The sequence below is a fragment of the Coenobita brevimanus genome, chromosome 104, assembly GCF_032717465.1.
Source record: "Coenobita brevimanus isolate Jiangsu-jjx chromosome 104, ASM3271746v2, whole genome shotgun sequence".
Taxonomy (NCBI): Eukaryota; Metazoa; Arthropoda; class Malacostraca; order Decapoda; family Coenobitidae; genus Coenobita; species Coenobita brevimanus.
The window spans coordinates 46,381,917-46,399,510 of NC_137057.1; the positions used below are offsets into that span (position 1 = coordinate 46,381,917).

The following is a 17,594-nucleotide window of genomic DNA, read 5'->3' on the forward strand; positions in this document are numbered from 1 at the left end:
CTGGGGGGGTAAAGAAGGCTACACCCAGCCCCTTTGGTTTGAAAAGTCACTCCTGAGCTGAATAATTCTAAAGATAACACAGATAAAAACAAGAAAGAGTACACACAGAGTGCAACAATTAAATCCAACAATTGGTATAAGATCCAAATGTTTGACCTTGCCCTGTTATCTTGCCTTTAGACATATTGTTCTCAAAACTGAATTACTGGGGGCTTCCCTGATTGTCAGCATTTCCACCTATGATCTAAACTGGTCAAAACTGCATGAGTTGACCTTGTCCTGTGACCTTGATTTCTGACCTATTGTTCTGAAAACTGAATATATATCTTATTCATATCTGCCCCTCAACCCTTCCACGTGGTTTAGAATACAGTAAAAGGATGTTAAGCAGCATTCATTTATTTAGTATTTAACACCGTCTGCACAGTAGCACATTTTTGGTCTTGGTATCCATAGACAGTGTTTAAGACAGACCTGTGGGTGTGAAATGGTCAGTGAAGGTATTGAACCCCATACAAATAAGTACTGTATATAAAACTAAGTTGGATATAGCATGAATAACGAAAAGTAATCATACTGAAGGGTTCAAGAAGGGTGCAGTAGTATCGTCTTACTTGCACCTCACATTTCACACTGTATTATGTTTAAAAATGTACTAACAGTGTCTTGAAGAGAAATTGACAAGTCTGTTGAAAGAGAGATGTACTGTACTAAAAAAGAAACATGTCAGTGTATAGATAATTGAGAACAACATCCTGCCGCTATCATACTAAGGTGTTGACTTACAACTGAGGAGAGCACCCTAGTAGTGAAGGGTGACTTACCCCCTTCACACCTGACAAACCCAGTACATCATTATCATCTTTGTCACATGCATACTGTCATCACCACCATCACTGTCATCATTATCCATACATTTTCCTCCTCCTCCTTGTCATCATCATCATTATCATCGTCTTCATCATTCTGATCTCTTTTTCTCGCCTAGGCCTGAGAACAGAATAAAGCAGGTTCATGCAGAAAAGAAGAGAAAGAATGGTAGAGGAAGAACAATCAGAATCATGCCCAGTGAAATGGACCTGACATTCACTTACAGTTCAAACCTCTAAAGTCTTTTTCTACCTCACAGTCCTGACCATCTGCACGTAATTATTTCTTTGATATTTCTTCCAATAGACAGACCACATTACCTGTCAGACTGATTCGTAGATATGCTTTTGTTTTCCTTTACCTGCTCTTGTTCCTATCCACCTCATTTATTATGATTAATAACTATAACATCAGTATGACGATTTTTTTGTTTATATACAAACTGTGTGTTCTTTATTGTTTCTCTCTCTCTCTCTCTCTCTCGTATCAAACGGAATTCCTCAGTTTACGCACAGTGTTTCAGGGGTTTATGCGCAGTGTTTCAGGACATCTCTTTAAAGAAAAAAAAAAAATGGAAAAATGACCCTGCGTGACCAGTAAGAACCGGCTCTTGCAGCTAGGCAAACTTAATAATATCCCCGGAAAAGTTCTAGGAAAAGGAACAATTAAAGGTGGGCGGTGTGTAAAAAAAAAAAAAAAAAAAAAAAAAAAAAAAAAAACTGTCTAGGGCTGAAAATAACCTGCAAGTAGCAAGAATAAACACACACACACACACACACACACACACACCACTAAAACAGGAAGGAGACTCGTGGAGCTGACTTACGAACCTCATGTTTTTCATAAGGTGGATGGATGGATGGATGAAAAAAAAGTCCTGCGGGAGAAAAAAAAAGTTAATGCCATGTCCTTAAACGTCTAAAGGAGATACACTCGTGAAACTAACTTGGTAGCCTCACATTTCCTCATACAATTGATTAAAATTGTCTGGCAGGGATACCTATTTCCTGAAAGATGGTACGATAAAAACACGCGTTTCCTCCTTTCCCCGAGTGTCCTTCTCCGAGTGGATGTTTCTTCATATGCCTAAGTAAAATAGTCTGGCGGTAATAAGAGTAAAAATATTAAGATGAAACGATAAGGCAGCTAAAACAGGACACCAAACAAGATCCATTACTCATGCTTCCTCATTTCCTCGAGTGCCCTTCGCTGAAAGTTGACGTCAGCAGTGGAGTAAGTGCACCTGGAACTGTTGCCTTGATTTTACATAATTCACAAAACAGTGCTAAGTTAATCAAAATTTAAAGTGTGTGATAGTTTGTGTAATTAAAATATTGTAAATGAAGCTCTCATTACTTCTGGTATTATCTGTATTGAAAGTAAATATTTGGTCCCGTTAACAGGATAGACTCAGTGTCCAAGGTTTTTGTCAACAGAGATGGCTCGCACGGGATGCTACTTAATTTATGTGTTGATATTATTAATTTACGAAGGACACGGTGCCTCAACGACCAACAGTGAATCAAGCAATACAAATTCTTCAAGTGGAGACCAAGTAGACTTGAGTAAATACCACCATTATGAAGATATCGTGGCCCTGGCGAGGGACTTGAGTGATCGTCATCCAAATTTAGTCAAGCATTACAGCATAGGCAAGTCCGTGAAGGGCCGGGAACTGCTGGTCATCCAAATTAGCGAAAATGTGAATAATAGGAGTGAGTGTGAGCCCATGGTGAAATATGTGGCTAATATGCACGGCGATGAGGCCATAGGGAGGGAGATGGTGGTGGCCCTGGCTCAACATCTGGTGAGTGGATATGTGGCTGGAGACCCAAGGGTGGTGGCAATGCTCAACTCTACCGATGTTCACCTTATGCCCTCCATGAACCCTGATGGATTTGAGCTGGCAAAGGTATGTGGTGGACATTATTTAGGCTGTCACTTCAACTGTCAGTGTAGAATTCTAAGTTAAGTTTCTTTCAGCCCATAAGCTACGTGTAATATTTCTTTTTATTATTGCCATGATTTTTTTTTTTTTTTTTTTTTTTTTTTTTAAGGTATTAGTTATTATCGATTTGTAGCAGAAGTGTTGTGGAAGAAAAGTTTTAATACTGGTGGGATTTGACTAGAACAGCTGAAGAATGACCAGTGGACATTGGGCTGAAGCAAGAATAATAGTAATATAATACACTAATGCTTCCCTTTGTGTCAACCCATGTAAAGTAATGATGTCATGTTTTGAAGTTTATATATTTCTTTATATATCTTTGGCTTTTCGTTTCTTCCTTCTTTGTATCCAGTGATATTTTATTTCTTTACCAAACAGGTGTGGCATTTTCATATTTTCTGTTGAAATGAGTTGTTCATTGGTTAATTGTTATTGTTCCTGGATTACCATGGCTACTGGGCATTTTTGATAAACTTAATCCTGAAAGCTATAAATGAGGATTTAGTGCGTAAATATTCTGCTGGCGTCTACCAGTAGCTGGCCATATTTAATGTTCCTAACATGGCTTCCCCCCCCCCACTCCCCCCCCCAAATGCAAGGGAGGTTTGATTTGGTTAGGTTAGGTTTGGTCAAATCATTAAGTTTAGCTTTGACACGGGATACACTGATACATCCCGTTGAAGTGATGGTTGACAAACAACACAACCAGTTGGAGAGATCGTCGGTAAACATTGCCTCGGGTGACTTGGCCACTTCTGTAACTGCTTAAAATTAGGTGTACCGTACTATCTATCTATCTATCTATTGCCAGACGCCTCAATCCCGTTTGGGGTGGCCACAAACAAATCGCCTCCAAGTCGCCCTGTCCCCCGCCATTTCACTACCCTGCTCCCAACTCACACCCCCCTCTCTCATATACCTCTCCACCCCATCCCTCCATCTCATCCTCGGTCTCCCCCTCCCTCTTCCACCCTCCACCTCACTCACATACACTCTCTTCGTCAGTCTTTCACCCTCCATCCTCTCCACATGGCCAAACCACCTCAGTGTGTTCCTCACAACGCTTCCTATCACATCCACATCAACACCACAACGCTCCTTTATATCCTCATTCGTCAGCCTGTCTCTCCACGTGACTCCACAAGCTCCTCTTAAATAACTCATTTCCACTGCTCTCACTCTTGACTTGTGTCCTTCCAACAACGTCCAAGCTTCACTTCCGTACGTTAGAGTTGGTATCACAATACTGTCATGTAGTAACTTTTTTACTTCCATGCTCACTTCCCTGTTTCTTATCACTGCTTTCAAGGAACCAGCAACCTTTCTTCCCTGCTGTACCCTTTCAAGCACTTCACCCTCCAAACCTCCATCCTTACTCATCACACTACCCAAATACTTAAACGTACTCACATTTTCCAATTCCTCACCATCCAACCTCGCTATACATTCACTGACTTCACCTCTCTCAAAGACCATCACTTTACTCTTCCCTACATTCACCTTTAGGTTCCGTTTCTTACACACTCTCTCAAACTCATCCACCAAGCCTTGCAGCTCCCCTTCATCTTCACTCAACAACACAGTATCATCTGCAAACAACAGTACAGGGAGTTTCCAAACACTATCCTCTCTCACCAGGGCCACTCCAACATCCACTACCCTACCTTGTACCTCTTTATTACCCCATCCATGTACAGATTGAACAACCATGGAGACATGACACATCCCTGTTTCAAACCAACTTTCAAAGAGAAAAATTCACTTAGTTCACCATCCACACGCACTGCAGCCTTAGCACCATCATACATACTCTTCACAGCATTCAACAACTTCCCATCTACTCCATATATTCTTAACACTTTCCACAATCCTTGTCTATCCACCCTGTCATATGCTTTCTCCAAATCCATGAAAGCCGCATACAACTTCTTTCCCTTCTCTAGAAACTTTTCCACTAAAGATCTAAGAATGAATATCTGATCTACACAACCTCTTCCCTTCCTAAAGCCTCCCTGTTCTTCTCCAACTAATTTCTCTGTTCTTTCTCTAACTCTGTCTATAAGTATCCTACCATACACTTTTCCTATTATACTAAGAAGACAAATGCCCCTATGATTACCACACACTTCTTTTTCCCCTTTTCCTTTGTACAAGGGAATAATTATACCTGACTTCCAATCCTCCGGGACTCTACCTTCCTCCCAGGCCAATCTGCACATCTTCCACATCCATTCTACTACTATCTCTCCCCCATGCTTCAGCATCTCACCACACACTCCATCAATTCCTGGGGCTTTCCCCGATTTAACTTTCTTCATTGCTTCCACAACCTCTATCCTACTGATTTCTACCTGTCTTCTCACCTCCCTCCTTCTCCCAGCCATTCCCCAGCTACTTATACTCGCATTACTTCCATCCTCTACGTTCAACAATTCCTTAAAGTGTTCTCTCCATCTGCTCACTTTTTCTCCCTTCTCTACTAGTAATCTACCATGTTTATCTTTCACTCCCCTGCTAACTTCACTTCCACCCTGTCTTACTCTTTTCACTTCTCTCCAGAACATTTTCTTACAGTCCCTCCACTTTACACTCAAATTCCTTCCAAATTCCTGATCCACTCTCTTCTTACTCTCTCTTACTAATCTTTTCACCTCTCTCTTCCTTTCCACATATAACTCTCTCTTCTGCCTCTCAACTTCTTCCACGCCCCTATTTCTCATCCATTCATTGTATGCTTTCTTCTTTTGTGCCACAGCCTGTTTCACCTCTTCAGTCCACCACGCTGTTCCTTGCACCCCCCTCCGTCTTCTCTTCCTTCCACACACCACATCACATGCTGCACATATTTCTTCTGTAAATATCTTACACACACCTTCCACGTCTCCCATCTGCTCCAATTCATATTTGCCCAATCGTTCCTCCACTTCTCTCTTATACTCTGCCTTTTTCTCATCCTCTTGTAACCTTTCCACTCTCCTTGCAACTACTCCTTCCTCTCGTCTTTCCCTTCTTCTATTCCTCCATCTTACTTGCATCCTAATTCTGGCCACCACCAAGTAGTGGTCAGAAAGGCCACTCCCCCAACCTCTATAAACTCTTGCATCCAATATACATCTTCGCATCCTTTCATCCACACACACATAATCAATCATTGCCTTCCTTTCATTCAGTTCACCACCCACCCTTCTCATCACTCGCCATGTATACCTGTGGATCATTTTATGCCTGAAGAGGGTATTGGCTATTACCAACCCCCTCCCAGCACAGATGTCCACTAACGCACTCCCATTCTCATCTGTCTCAGCAGGCACACCCCACTCACCAACTATTCCATCCACCTTCACATTACCAACTTTACCATTCATATCACCGATCAAAAACACTCTCTCATTCCTTCCAAACTTTTCCATACTGTATTTTGTATTTTGTACTGTATTTTGTATTTTTCCAGTCACTTCTTTCTGTTACAATTCAGCAGTTAACCCTCTGTGTTACATATGTATCAAAATTGCTTACCAGTATATACCTTGAGATTGTGAGTTTGTTGCAGTATAGGTGGAATCGCTGTGCCCATTTGGTAAAGAATGACCAGTATTTTTCCATGTTATAGTGTCCCAGCAATGTTCATCCCTTCACTTTTTTTTGCATTTCTATGGGTGGAGAACCATTGAATATGGGGATTTCCTTTTGCCAGTTGATATATTTTGTTCTAGGTAGCTTAGGCCTACTAATTTTTCTTCACTGCAAAATATACCGGTAGTTGCAGATGATTATGAACAGTAGTAAAATTTCCATTGACGTAAAGTGTTATGAGTGACTTACGGTAGTTTGCTCATATTGATATAGTTGACGGAGTAAATTGATTTATTGTTGTGTCATGTTCTGTAGGTGAAATTAGGTTAGGTAGTTGAATACCCGGTACCTGAACTAACCTAACCTAAGAGCCAAGGAGACTGGAAGTACCGGTACTGTAATTGGTTTTGTAATGAGGTTTGTATAAACTTATGTTGCGAGAGGCTGTGTAGAGATCCTCTTTTCAGCTCAAGTGCAATATGTGTACATGTGGAGCATAGGGGCCTGCATTCGAATTTCAGCCAGTAAAGTGATTAAATCAGTAATGTTCATACAGTCTTTACAGTTATAACATTGCATTCACCATGATGAATGTAGTGTCTTGTGTTACTGAAATCAAAACAGACTTGGTCTCAACTGGATTAGCTAGGTAATATTAATTGAAAATTCATTTTCCTGCGTGAGCATACTTCTTAGAGAAAAAGAAAATCTCCAAATTTAATGGTTGCCCGAAAGAACAAATTTTTCACATTATGATTAGCAGAGCTTTGAGAATTCAGGCTGAACTCAGAAGACAGGAGGGTGTTGATTCCTTTCATTCTTCCTGGATTGCATCCAGCATTTTTCTCATATTGTGTAAAAATAGTTGTGACATTAAAATCTAAAGAAGAAAATATTGATAGTTCGGAAAAAAAAATGATAGACCAGATATCTAACTGTAGAAACAAGTGTAACTAATATGAGGTCTGTTCAGAATGTATCCAACCTTAGGTTCTAAAAAGAAATAAAGAAAAAAAAAAAGCTAACCTGTTGAGCTAGGACACTAATACCCCTTTAAGTAGATCCCTTCTGACTTGACACATATAGCCCAGCATTCTTTCCTTTGCCTGAAACATTTTTCAAGGTCGGTTTTTGGTATCTCCTGCAGTTGCTTCATTGTGTTTGTCATGATCTCTTCTCTTCTTTCAAATTGGGAACCCTTCAGCAGAGCTTGAAGCTTGGGGAATAACCAAAAGTCACATGGAGCTATGTCTGTTGAGTAGGGAGCCTGCCAGACCTGTGGGATGTTGTGCTTGGCCAAAATTTCCAGAATCAATTGAGAAGAATGGGCAGGGACTTTTCATCGTGCTACTTCCAACTTGTTGCTTACCAAGGTCTGAGCTCTTCCACCGAACTGCGTCACGAAGACGACAGATAACGTCGAGATAGTTATGTTTGTTGACAGTTTGACTTTCTGGTGCATATTCATGATGCACAACATCACGGTAGTAAAAAAAAACAGTCAACGTGCGAGTGGGCTTGTTGTGCTTTTCTTTGCCGAGGTGACCTTGCTTGCTTCCACTGGGACGACTGTGTTTCGGTTTCTGGGTTGTACCCGTACACCCAAGTCTCATCTCCAGTGATAACAGTCTTCAGAAAGTCTGTATCGTGATTTGCACACTCCAGCAAGTCTTGGGCAATGTTCATCCAAGAGAAGAGATCATGACGAATGCACTGAAGTACCTGCAGGACGAACTGAAAACTTACTTTGAAAAATGTTTCAGGCAGCGGGAAGAACACTGGGCTATGTGTGTCAATTCAGAAGAGACCTTTGAGGGGGATTAGTGTCCCAGCTCTTGCAGGTTAGCTAGCTGTTTATTTTTCTAGAGCTTAAGGTTGGATACTTTCCAAGCAGACCTTGTACATTACTGTAATAGCTACAGATGTTGCCATCTGTTAATACTTCCTTCAGATTTCCTATTAACTTGGGGTGTTTTTGTGGTGTTACGTTATTTGTAATGGATTACAGTCAGTAGTTACTGAGCTTTTTTTCTTGTAGATTATGATATTGTAATTATTTATAAAGTTGGGATAAGAAATTTTTCTTGAGATTGTTTGTCGGGTATTCGGTTTTAATTTAAGAATATTTTTGGTGCTTTCTGTTTTAACTACAGTAGCTATTACTGTGTTAACAAGTGCATTCATCATCTGTGTAGTGTGTTCAGTACCTGTATTAAGGTGATATTGTCACCTGGCAGAGCAGATGACAGAGTGGTGGTCAGGCTGAGTCAGAGCAGTCAAGATCTCTTTTCTGAGTTCAGCCTGTCAATTGTCAAGTCAATTTTGGTTCAATGAAGTCAGCTTAGGGTCATTCAGGTTTGTTAATTCTTTGTCTCATTTACTCTTGCCTCACAGAAAACCACTACTGACACCTCTCTATATCAGTTGCTGAACTGTTATAGGAGATGGGTAGTAAATTATATTGCTAACTATGAAGGAATGTTATGGAAATGTATTTTGGCACCAGTGATTTACAACAGGGAATCAAGTAAAGGGGATATAAATCTCTTGTCAGGTACAATCAACTTATTGTAGGTCCAGTCAGGTTACTTAGGCTACAGAGAGAGAGAGAGAGATTACTCAGCTCCAGATCCATCTTGTGCGGTGTGTGTGATAAATGGGTGCATAAGAGATGTAGTGGTATCAGAGGTAGACTGCTAGATAATGCTGATTTTATGTGTACGGCGTGCTGGGGTGAGCTGGTGGAGATAGTCAGGCGTGAAAGGATTGAACTTGCTGGTGAATCTCTTGAGTGTGTGGAAGAGTTTTGTTATTTGGGAGACATGTTGTGTGCTGGAGATGGGGCTGGAGCTAGCACTGTGGCTAGGGTGAGAAGTGGTTGGAAGAAGTTCAGGGAGCTCTTGCCTCTCCTGACATTGAGAGGGCTCTCCCTACGTGCTAAGGGGTCTTTGTATGCAGCATGTGTTAGGAGTGTAATGCTGTATGGCAGTGAGACCTGGGCAGTGAAGGAGGAAGATATTCGCCAGCTCAGACGTACAGAAATGACAATGATTAGGTGGATGTGCTGTGCGTCCCTGCGTCCAAGGCCTGGAGGGGCTGGGTTTACAATGGAAGAGTTGAGAGGTAGGATGGGACTGGAGTGTATTGGTGTTGTGATGAGGAGAGGTAGATTGAGGTGGTTTGGACATGTGGAGAGGATGGGGGATGATAATTGGGTGAGGAAGGTGAGAAGTGTTAATATTGGGGGTGGGGTTATGAGGGGTAGACCGAGAAAGACATGGGACGAGGTCATTAAGTGTGACCTTAGGGTTAAGGGACTGAACAGGGAGGCTGCAATGGATCGTGCAGCGTGGAGAGCCGCCATTAGGTGACTGAGGCTGACACATGCAAGCATGTTGGAGCCTTTAAAAACGAAACGAGATCCATTGTAATTGTATCCAGTTATTGGAAAAGGTGTTGGCTAGAAAAAAGATCTGCCTGAAAGATTGTGATTCCGGATGATACAGTATGAGGTCCTTGTTGAATGAATAGCACATTGGATCCACATCTGTTTTTGGTCATTTCAGATTAGTTGAGCACATCTGTTTTTCTTTTTTCTTTTTTGTACCATAATTAAAAGGAGAAAAAACAAAGGGTGAAATTCTGCAGAGTTACAGTACTTTCTCCATGGGGGGAAAAAAAAAGCTCCTTGCATTCCAGTTCCCAACGTGCCACAAGTGGGTTGGCAAAGGGCCAGTGCCCTTCCCCATAAAACAACTACTGTAAACACAAGCGACCATCCCTTATGGGGTTATGGGATCTGGCTATAGTTAGGAAGATAGATAGACATTCCAGTTTTGGTCCATAAAGATCTTTCACTTACAGTCTGGCTGAGTTAGATCAGTTCAGGTTTATTAATACCCAGATAGGTTCATTTAGGTTCATCAACATCATTTCAGATGCAGTCTCATTACATCCATCTCACTTTAGTCAGCTCAGTTTTAGGCCATTTAGATCCATTTAAACCCATTCATTTGTAATTAAGCCCATTCCAGCCCTTCCTGTATATTCCATTGAAGTATTATCAGGTGAGTTAAGTGAGTTCAGATCCATTCAGGGCTTTTACATCCAGTGAGGCCCATTTACCATATATCTCTCTCTATCTATCTATTGCCAGATGCCTCAATCCTGTTTGGGGTGGCCACAAACAAATCGCCTTCAAGTCGCCCTGTCCCCCGCCATTTCACTGCCCTGCTCCCAACTCACACCCCCCTCTCTCATATACCTCTCCACCCCATCCCTCCATCTCATCCTCGGCCTTCCCCTCCCTCTTCCCCCCTCCACCTCACTCACATACACTCTCTTCGTCAGTCTTTCACCCTCCATCCTCTCCACATGGCCAAACCACCTCAGTGTGTTTCTCATAACGCTTCCTATCACATCCACATCCACACCACAACGCTCCTTTATATCCTCATTTGTCAGCCCGTCTCTCCATGTGACTCCACAGGCTCCTCTTAAATAACTCATTTCCACTGCTCTCACTCTTGACTTGTGTCCTTCCAACAACGTCCAAGCTTCACTTCCGTACGTTAGAGTTGGTATCACAATACTGTCATGTAGTAACTTTTTCACTTCCTTGCTCATTTCCCTGTTTCTTATCACTGCTTTTAAAGAACCAGCAACCTTTCTTCCCTGCTGTACCCTTTCAAGCACTTCACCCTCCAAACCTCCATCCTTACTCATCACACTACCCAAGTACTTAAACATACCCACATTTTCCAATTCCTCACCATCCAGCCTCGCTGTACATTCACTGACTTCACCTCTCTCATAGACCATCACTCTACTCTTCCCTACATTCACCTTTAGATTCCGTTTCTTACACACTCTCTCAGACTCATCCACCAAGCCTTGCAGCTCCCCTTCGTCTTCACTCAACAACACAGTATCATCTGCAAACAACAGTACAGGGAGTTTCCAAACACTATCCTCTCTCACCAGGGCCACTCCAACATCCACTACCCTACCTTGTACCTCTTTTATTACCCCATCCATGTACAGATTGAACAACCATGGAGACATGACACATCCCTGTTTCAAACCAGCTTTCAAAGAGAAAAATTCACTTAGTTCACCATCCACACGCACTGCAGCCTTCGCACCATCGTACATACTCTTCACAGCATTCAACAATTTCCCATCTACTCCATATACTCTTAACACATTCCACAATCCTTGTCTATCCACCCTGTCATATGCTTTCTCCAAATCCATGAAAGCTGTATACAACTTCTTTCCCTTCTCTAGAAACTTTTCCACTAAAGATCTAAGAATGAATATCTGATCTTCCTAAAGCCTCCCTGTTCTTCTCCAACTAATTTCTCTGTTCTTTCTCTAACTCTGTCAATAAGTATCCTACCATACACTTTTCCTATTATACTAAGAAGACAAATGCCCCTATGATTACCACACACTTCTTTTTCCCCTTTTCCTTTGTACAAGGGAATAATTATACCTGACTTCCAATCCTCCAAGACTCTACCTTCCTCCCAGGCCAATCTGCACATCTTCCACATCCATTCTACTACTATCTCTCCCCCATGCTTCAGCATTTCACCACACACTCCATCAATTCCTGGGGCTTTCCCCGATTTAACTTTCTTCATTGCTTCCACAACTTCTATCCTACTGATTTCTTCCTGTCTTCTCACCTCCCTCCTTCTCCCAGCCATTCCCCAGCCACTTATACTCGCATTACTTCCATCCTTTATGTTCAACAAATCCTTAAAGTGTTCTCTCCATCTGCTCACTTTTTCTCCCTTCTCCACTAGTAATCTACCATTTTTATCTTTCACTCCCCTGCTGACTTCACTTCCACCCTGTCTTACTCTTTTCACCTCTCTCCAGAACATTTTCTTACAGTCCCTCCACTTTACACTCAAATTCCTTCCAAATTCCTCATCCACTCTCTTCTTACTCTCTTACTAATCTTTTCACCTCTCTCTTTCTTTCTACATATAACTCTCTCTTCTGCCTCTCAACTTCTTCCACGCCGCTATTTCTCATCCATTCATTGTATGCTTTCTTCTTTTGTGCCACAGCCTGTTTCACCTCTTCAGTCCACCACGCTGTTCTTTGCACCCCCCCTCCGTCTTCTCTTCCTTCCACACACCACATCTTCCTTGTCTGTAGTTGGTTTATATTCATCTGACAGACATCTCTAACTTCTTCCAGTTCAGTTGATAGCCAAGTATTGTCAGAGTGGATGGTAAGTTTGACTGTCAATTAAGGAGACTCGTTCTTACTTCATAACTAAGGCTTATCAAATTTCATTCAGCCACAACTTAGTGTTCAAGTTGTGGAAGTGACCTAGTTCTGTCATATGGAAATAAATTGACTCTAGCTCATTTCAGCCATGTTGTGACCAAAATAAATCAGTTCAGGACTGTATCAGGCAGTTTAGGTCATTTCAGGTCACTTTAGGTCCATCTGGTCATTTTAGTTGAAGATAGATTTGTCATACATACTGGTATGAGGACATCTCTCTGTCTATCTATAGCCCGATGCCATAATCCCATAAGAGGTGGCTGTTTGTCTTTGAGTTAGTGGTTTTACAGGGAAAGGCACTAGCCTTCCGCCAACCCATTTGCTGACATGTAGGGAACACATGTGGGTTGGTTATATGGTTACCACCCAGTGTTGTAAATGGTTTCCTGGCTTACAGGAAGCCAGTAGGCTTGTCAGTCAATGTAAAGCCACCTGAAAAGGAAAGAAGAGTAATAAAAAGTGACAGGAAAGATGGGAGAAACAGGAAGAGAGAGGGCAGACACAGAAGAAGAGTGATAAAGGTGAAGGAAGAAGTAGGCAGCACAACATCAAGTGAGTGGATGATGGTTGCCACCACCTACCACAAATATGTGCCAAAAATTAGCCCTAGCTATCAGTTTCATAGTTTTTGAGATATGATAGCTTAGATTTTTCAAATCCTTGTTGGTCCATCTTGGTCCATCCCCCCCCCCCTGACTCTGGGCAAAGGCTTCAGGGCCTCTTTCTTGGGGGCAGTGACCTATCCCAAGGCCCAGTAGTCCTCCTACACCTCCACATGTCACCACTTCAGCACTAACACCCACCATCCATACTGAATATATGCTAGGGCTGTCTCATACAGGACTGGTGTATTGGGATTAGCGGGGGTATTTTCACATGTCGGCAGGTCATCTGGTATTTAAGTAAAGTCTGCTTTTTAGGACATTCAGATCCTTAAACTGTTCCCTGCCCCAGTCGGGATTCGATCCTGGGTCCATTAGGACTGCAGGCCACCTCTCTACCGGTCATGTGTAACGAGCCTTGTGACAAATCAGTACTACCAGTATACTACAGTAGTTACTGTTAACATGTGCTTTAACTTTTAGTATGTTCTTTATTTTGTTTGCTTAGTATTTTTTATATGTTTTTTTAAATACTGGTATTTATTTTTCTCATTAGGAGGGCACGTGCCAAGGCTATGAAAACAGCGGCCGAGAGAATGCACACTACATTGACCTGAACCGCAACTTCCCCTCGCAATGGGAGCAGCCGTCTGAACATGACATATACAGCAATCGGGAGCCAGAGACTTTGGCGATCATGGCATGGATCGTAAACAACCCCTTTGTGCTCTCTGGCAACCTGCATGGGGGCTCTGTTGTGGCCAGTTACCCCTTTGATGATACCAGGTGAGGTGGGGAGCTTAGTGGAAACAGGGATTTGAATAACGGCACAGGGGTTTGTTGTTGTGGGTTGTATTTTAGGTAGCATACAGTAGGAGACTTCATAGCACCATTAGTTGAACAATTTTATTTATTTATTTTTTTTCATATTACACCTTTTTTCTTTTTGTCTACTACTGAGACAAACTGGCCTGTGTTGATATTCATTCATTTCATTCATTGCCAGATGCCATGTATCCCAAACAGGGTGGCCAAGGGCTTAGAGTTAATTGTTTTACAGGGAGGGGCACTAATCCTCCACCAGCCCCACTCGACACATTAAATATGTATATTATGGTGAAGGGTGGCGGTGACCGTCATCCACTCACCTGATTTAGTGGTACCCACTTCTTCCTTCACCTTTATCATTCTTTGTCTGTGTCTGCCCTTCCTCTCTTCCTACTTCTCCCATCTTTCCTGTCACTTTTTATTACTCTTCCTTTTCATGTGGATTTACATTGAGTGACAAGCCTAATGGTTACCCATAAGTCAGGAAACCATTTTCTGTACAGTGCTGGGTGGTAACCATATAGCCAACCCATACATGTTCTCTACATATCAACAGGTGGGTTGGTGGAGAGTTAGCACCCCTCCATGTAAAACAACTAACTCAAAGACAGCCACCCCTTATGGGATTATGGCATCTGGCGATAGATAGGTAGATTGATAAATGGCATAAAAGAGAGTGTAATGGCTTAATATGCATAATAATCGCTAAAATGTACTATGAAGCCTCTGTTGGCATCTAAAATAAGGCTGTGTATGTCAGGGATGTGTGTCAATATTATGCACCTATTCCATGCCTTTGGTCCTGTAGATGGGGAACTTGGTAAATATGCTGTATAGGTAGCAATGGGATTTTAATAGACAGTCTTTTTATAGTTTACCGTTAAGTGCAAAGTGGAAACACATAGCCTGGATTGTACTATAAATCCTCATAACAGTTTACCATGTTTGACTGTGTATGTGTATGTGTTTACCTACAGTATGGTAGTTGTATTTACCTAGTTGTGATCTACAGGGAAATGTGTGTGTGTGTGTGTGTGTGTGTGTGTGTGTGTGTGTGTGTGTGATCAGTAAATCACAGAGAAATTGCCAATAAAAGTTTCATTGACAATGCTTTCACCATCCACTCACTCGATGTAGTGCTTCTCATGGGTGACCTCCCTTTCCTATCTTTCCATCTTTCTTTTCTTCCTCTTCTGTCTTTCCTTCAGTCTTTCCTCCTCCTCCTGCCTGTGGGTGACTCTACACAGAGTGACAAGCCAAATGGTTTCCTGTGCACCCAGAAACCATTAACTATGCTGGGAGGTAACCATATAACCAAATTGTGGCACCCAGTGGTTTTGTGGGTAATTAAGGTGCTCCAGTTGGATTGAGCCTGTGTAGGTTTATATCCAGGGGTTGGTTGGGGTTTATTGCTCTTGTAATGCTACTCAGGGATGATTGAGGCTGGTCACTGTAATCTTAAATGTCAGGACCAACTTACCTAGCCATGGATGCCTATGCTCCTTATGGGACAGCATAGGATTAGATAATAAATGAATGAATGAATAAATAATTGTAAAGCTGATTTGCTAATTCTCTCAAATTACACTGCCGGTACCTGTAGTATGAAGAACGTTGTCATGTTTTCAAAGACAGCCTTGACTTTTTTAATGAGGGTTGCCTTTGTAAATAGTATCATCATTATTACAGTGTCTTCATTAATGTTGTCATTATCATTTTCTTTATAGTCTTCAGCTTCATTGTTATTGTTGTCAGCATTATATTTTTGCCTTAGTTATATTTCTCGGTAATAACAACTATAAAAATGATGATAATAATCTATCTATCTATCTATAGCCCGACGCCCTAATCCCGCAAAGGGTGGCCGCAGACAAAACGCCTCCAAGTCACTCTGTCACCCACCATTTGACTCCCCTCCCCCCAACTCACCCCCCCCTCCCTCATATACCTCTCAACTCCATCCCTCCACCTCACCCTCGGTCTACCCCTCCCTCTCCCTCCCTCCACCTCACCTACATACACCCTCTTAGTCAGTCTTTCATTCTCCATCCTCTCCACATGTCCAAACCACCTCAGTGTATTTCTCCTAATCTTTTCAACCATATCCACATCTACCCCACAACGTTCCTTCACTTCTTCATTCGCCAACCTGTCCCTCCATGTCACTCCACATGCTCCTCTCAAGTAACTCATTTCCACTGCTCTCACTCTTGACTTGTTCCCCTCTTGCAAGGTCCACGCCTCGCTTCCATACGTCAGGGTAGGGATCACAATACCATCATGCAGTGACTTCTTAACTTCCATACTCACCTCCCTATTTCTCATCACTGCTTTCAGTGTGCCAACAACCTTCCTTCCCTGCTGTACCCTTTCACGTACTTCATCCCCCAAAGTTCCATCCTAACTCATCACACTACCCAAGTACTTGAATGCACTCACATTCTCCATATTCTCACCATCCAACCTCACTGCACACTCTGTGACTTCATTCCTCTCAAACACCATAACTTTACTTTTTTTTTTTGTTTACATTAATTTTCAGCTTCCTCCTCCTAAACACTGTCCCAAATTCATTCACCAAACCTTGCAACTCCTATTCATCTTCACTCAACAATACTGTATCATCAGCAAACAGCAACACAGGAAGCTTCCAAATCTCACCCTCATTCATTAGGGCCACATCCACTGCCCTACCTTGTACCTCCTTACGACCCCATCCATATATATATTAAACAGCCATGGAGACATTACACACCCCTGTTTCAGTCCCACATTGAGATCAAAGAACTCACTCAACTCACCATCCACTCGCACCGTAGCCCTAGCTCCCTGCATACTCTTCACAGCACTCAACAATTTCCCTCCACTCCATATATTCTTAGTACCTTCCACATACCTTTCCTATCTATTCTGTCATAAGCTTTCTCCAAGTCCATGAAGGCAGCGTACACTTTCCTTCCCTCTCTAGATACTTCTCCACTAAACATCTTAGAACAAATATCTGATCTACACACCCTTTTCCCTTCCTAAATCCCCCTTGTTCTTCTCCAACTAGCTCCTCTGTCATATGCCTAACCCTATCAATGAGTATTCTACCATATATTTTACCAGTCACACTAAGAAGGCAAATACCCCTATGGTTACCACATACTTCTCTCTCTCCTTTTCCTTTGTACAGAGGAACAATTATACCTGATTTCCAGTCCTCTGGAACCCTTCCCTCTTCCCAAGCCAATCTACACAACTTCCATATCCACTCCACAACAATCTCACCCCCATACCTAAGCATTTCACCACACACTCCATCAATTCCTGGGGCCTTTCCCAGCTTAATCTTCTTCATCGCCTCCACTACTTCCGACCTACTGATCTCTTCCTCCCTCCTCTCATCTCTTCTTCTCCCAGCCATTCCCCAACCACTTATACTCACACTGCTCTCACTCTCTACATTCAACATATCCTCA

The 17,594-nt window shown here is 42.2% G+C and overlaps 1 protein-coding gene across 1 annotated transcript in view; it reads left to right on the forward strand.

Annotated features, from left to right (window-relative positions):
- The first annotated feature begins 2,308 nt into the window (after positions 1-2,308).
- LOC145416100 (carboxypeptidase D-like) overlaps positions 2,309-17,594 on the forward strand; it is an 89,452-nt gene continuing 74,166 nt past the window's right edge. Inside the window, exons 1-2 of the mRNA XM_080285191.1 lie at positions 2,309-2,782; positions 13,859-14,088. Of these exons, the coding sequence (XP_080141317.1) occupies positions 2,309-2,782; positions 13,859-14,088 (704 nt within the window). The remainder of the gene's footprint in view (positions 2,783-13,858; positions 14,089-17,594) is intronic.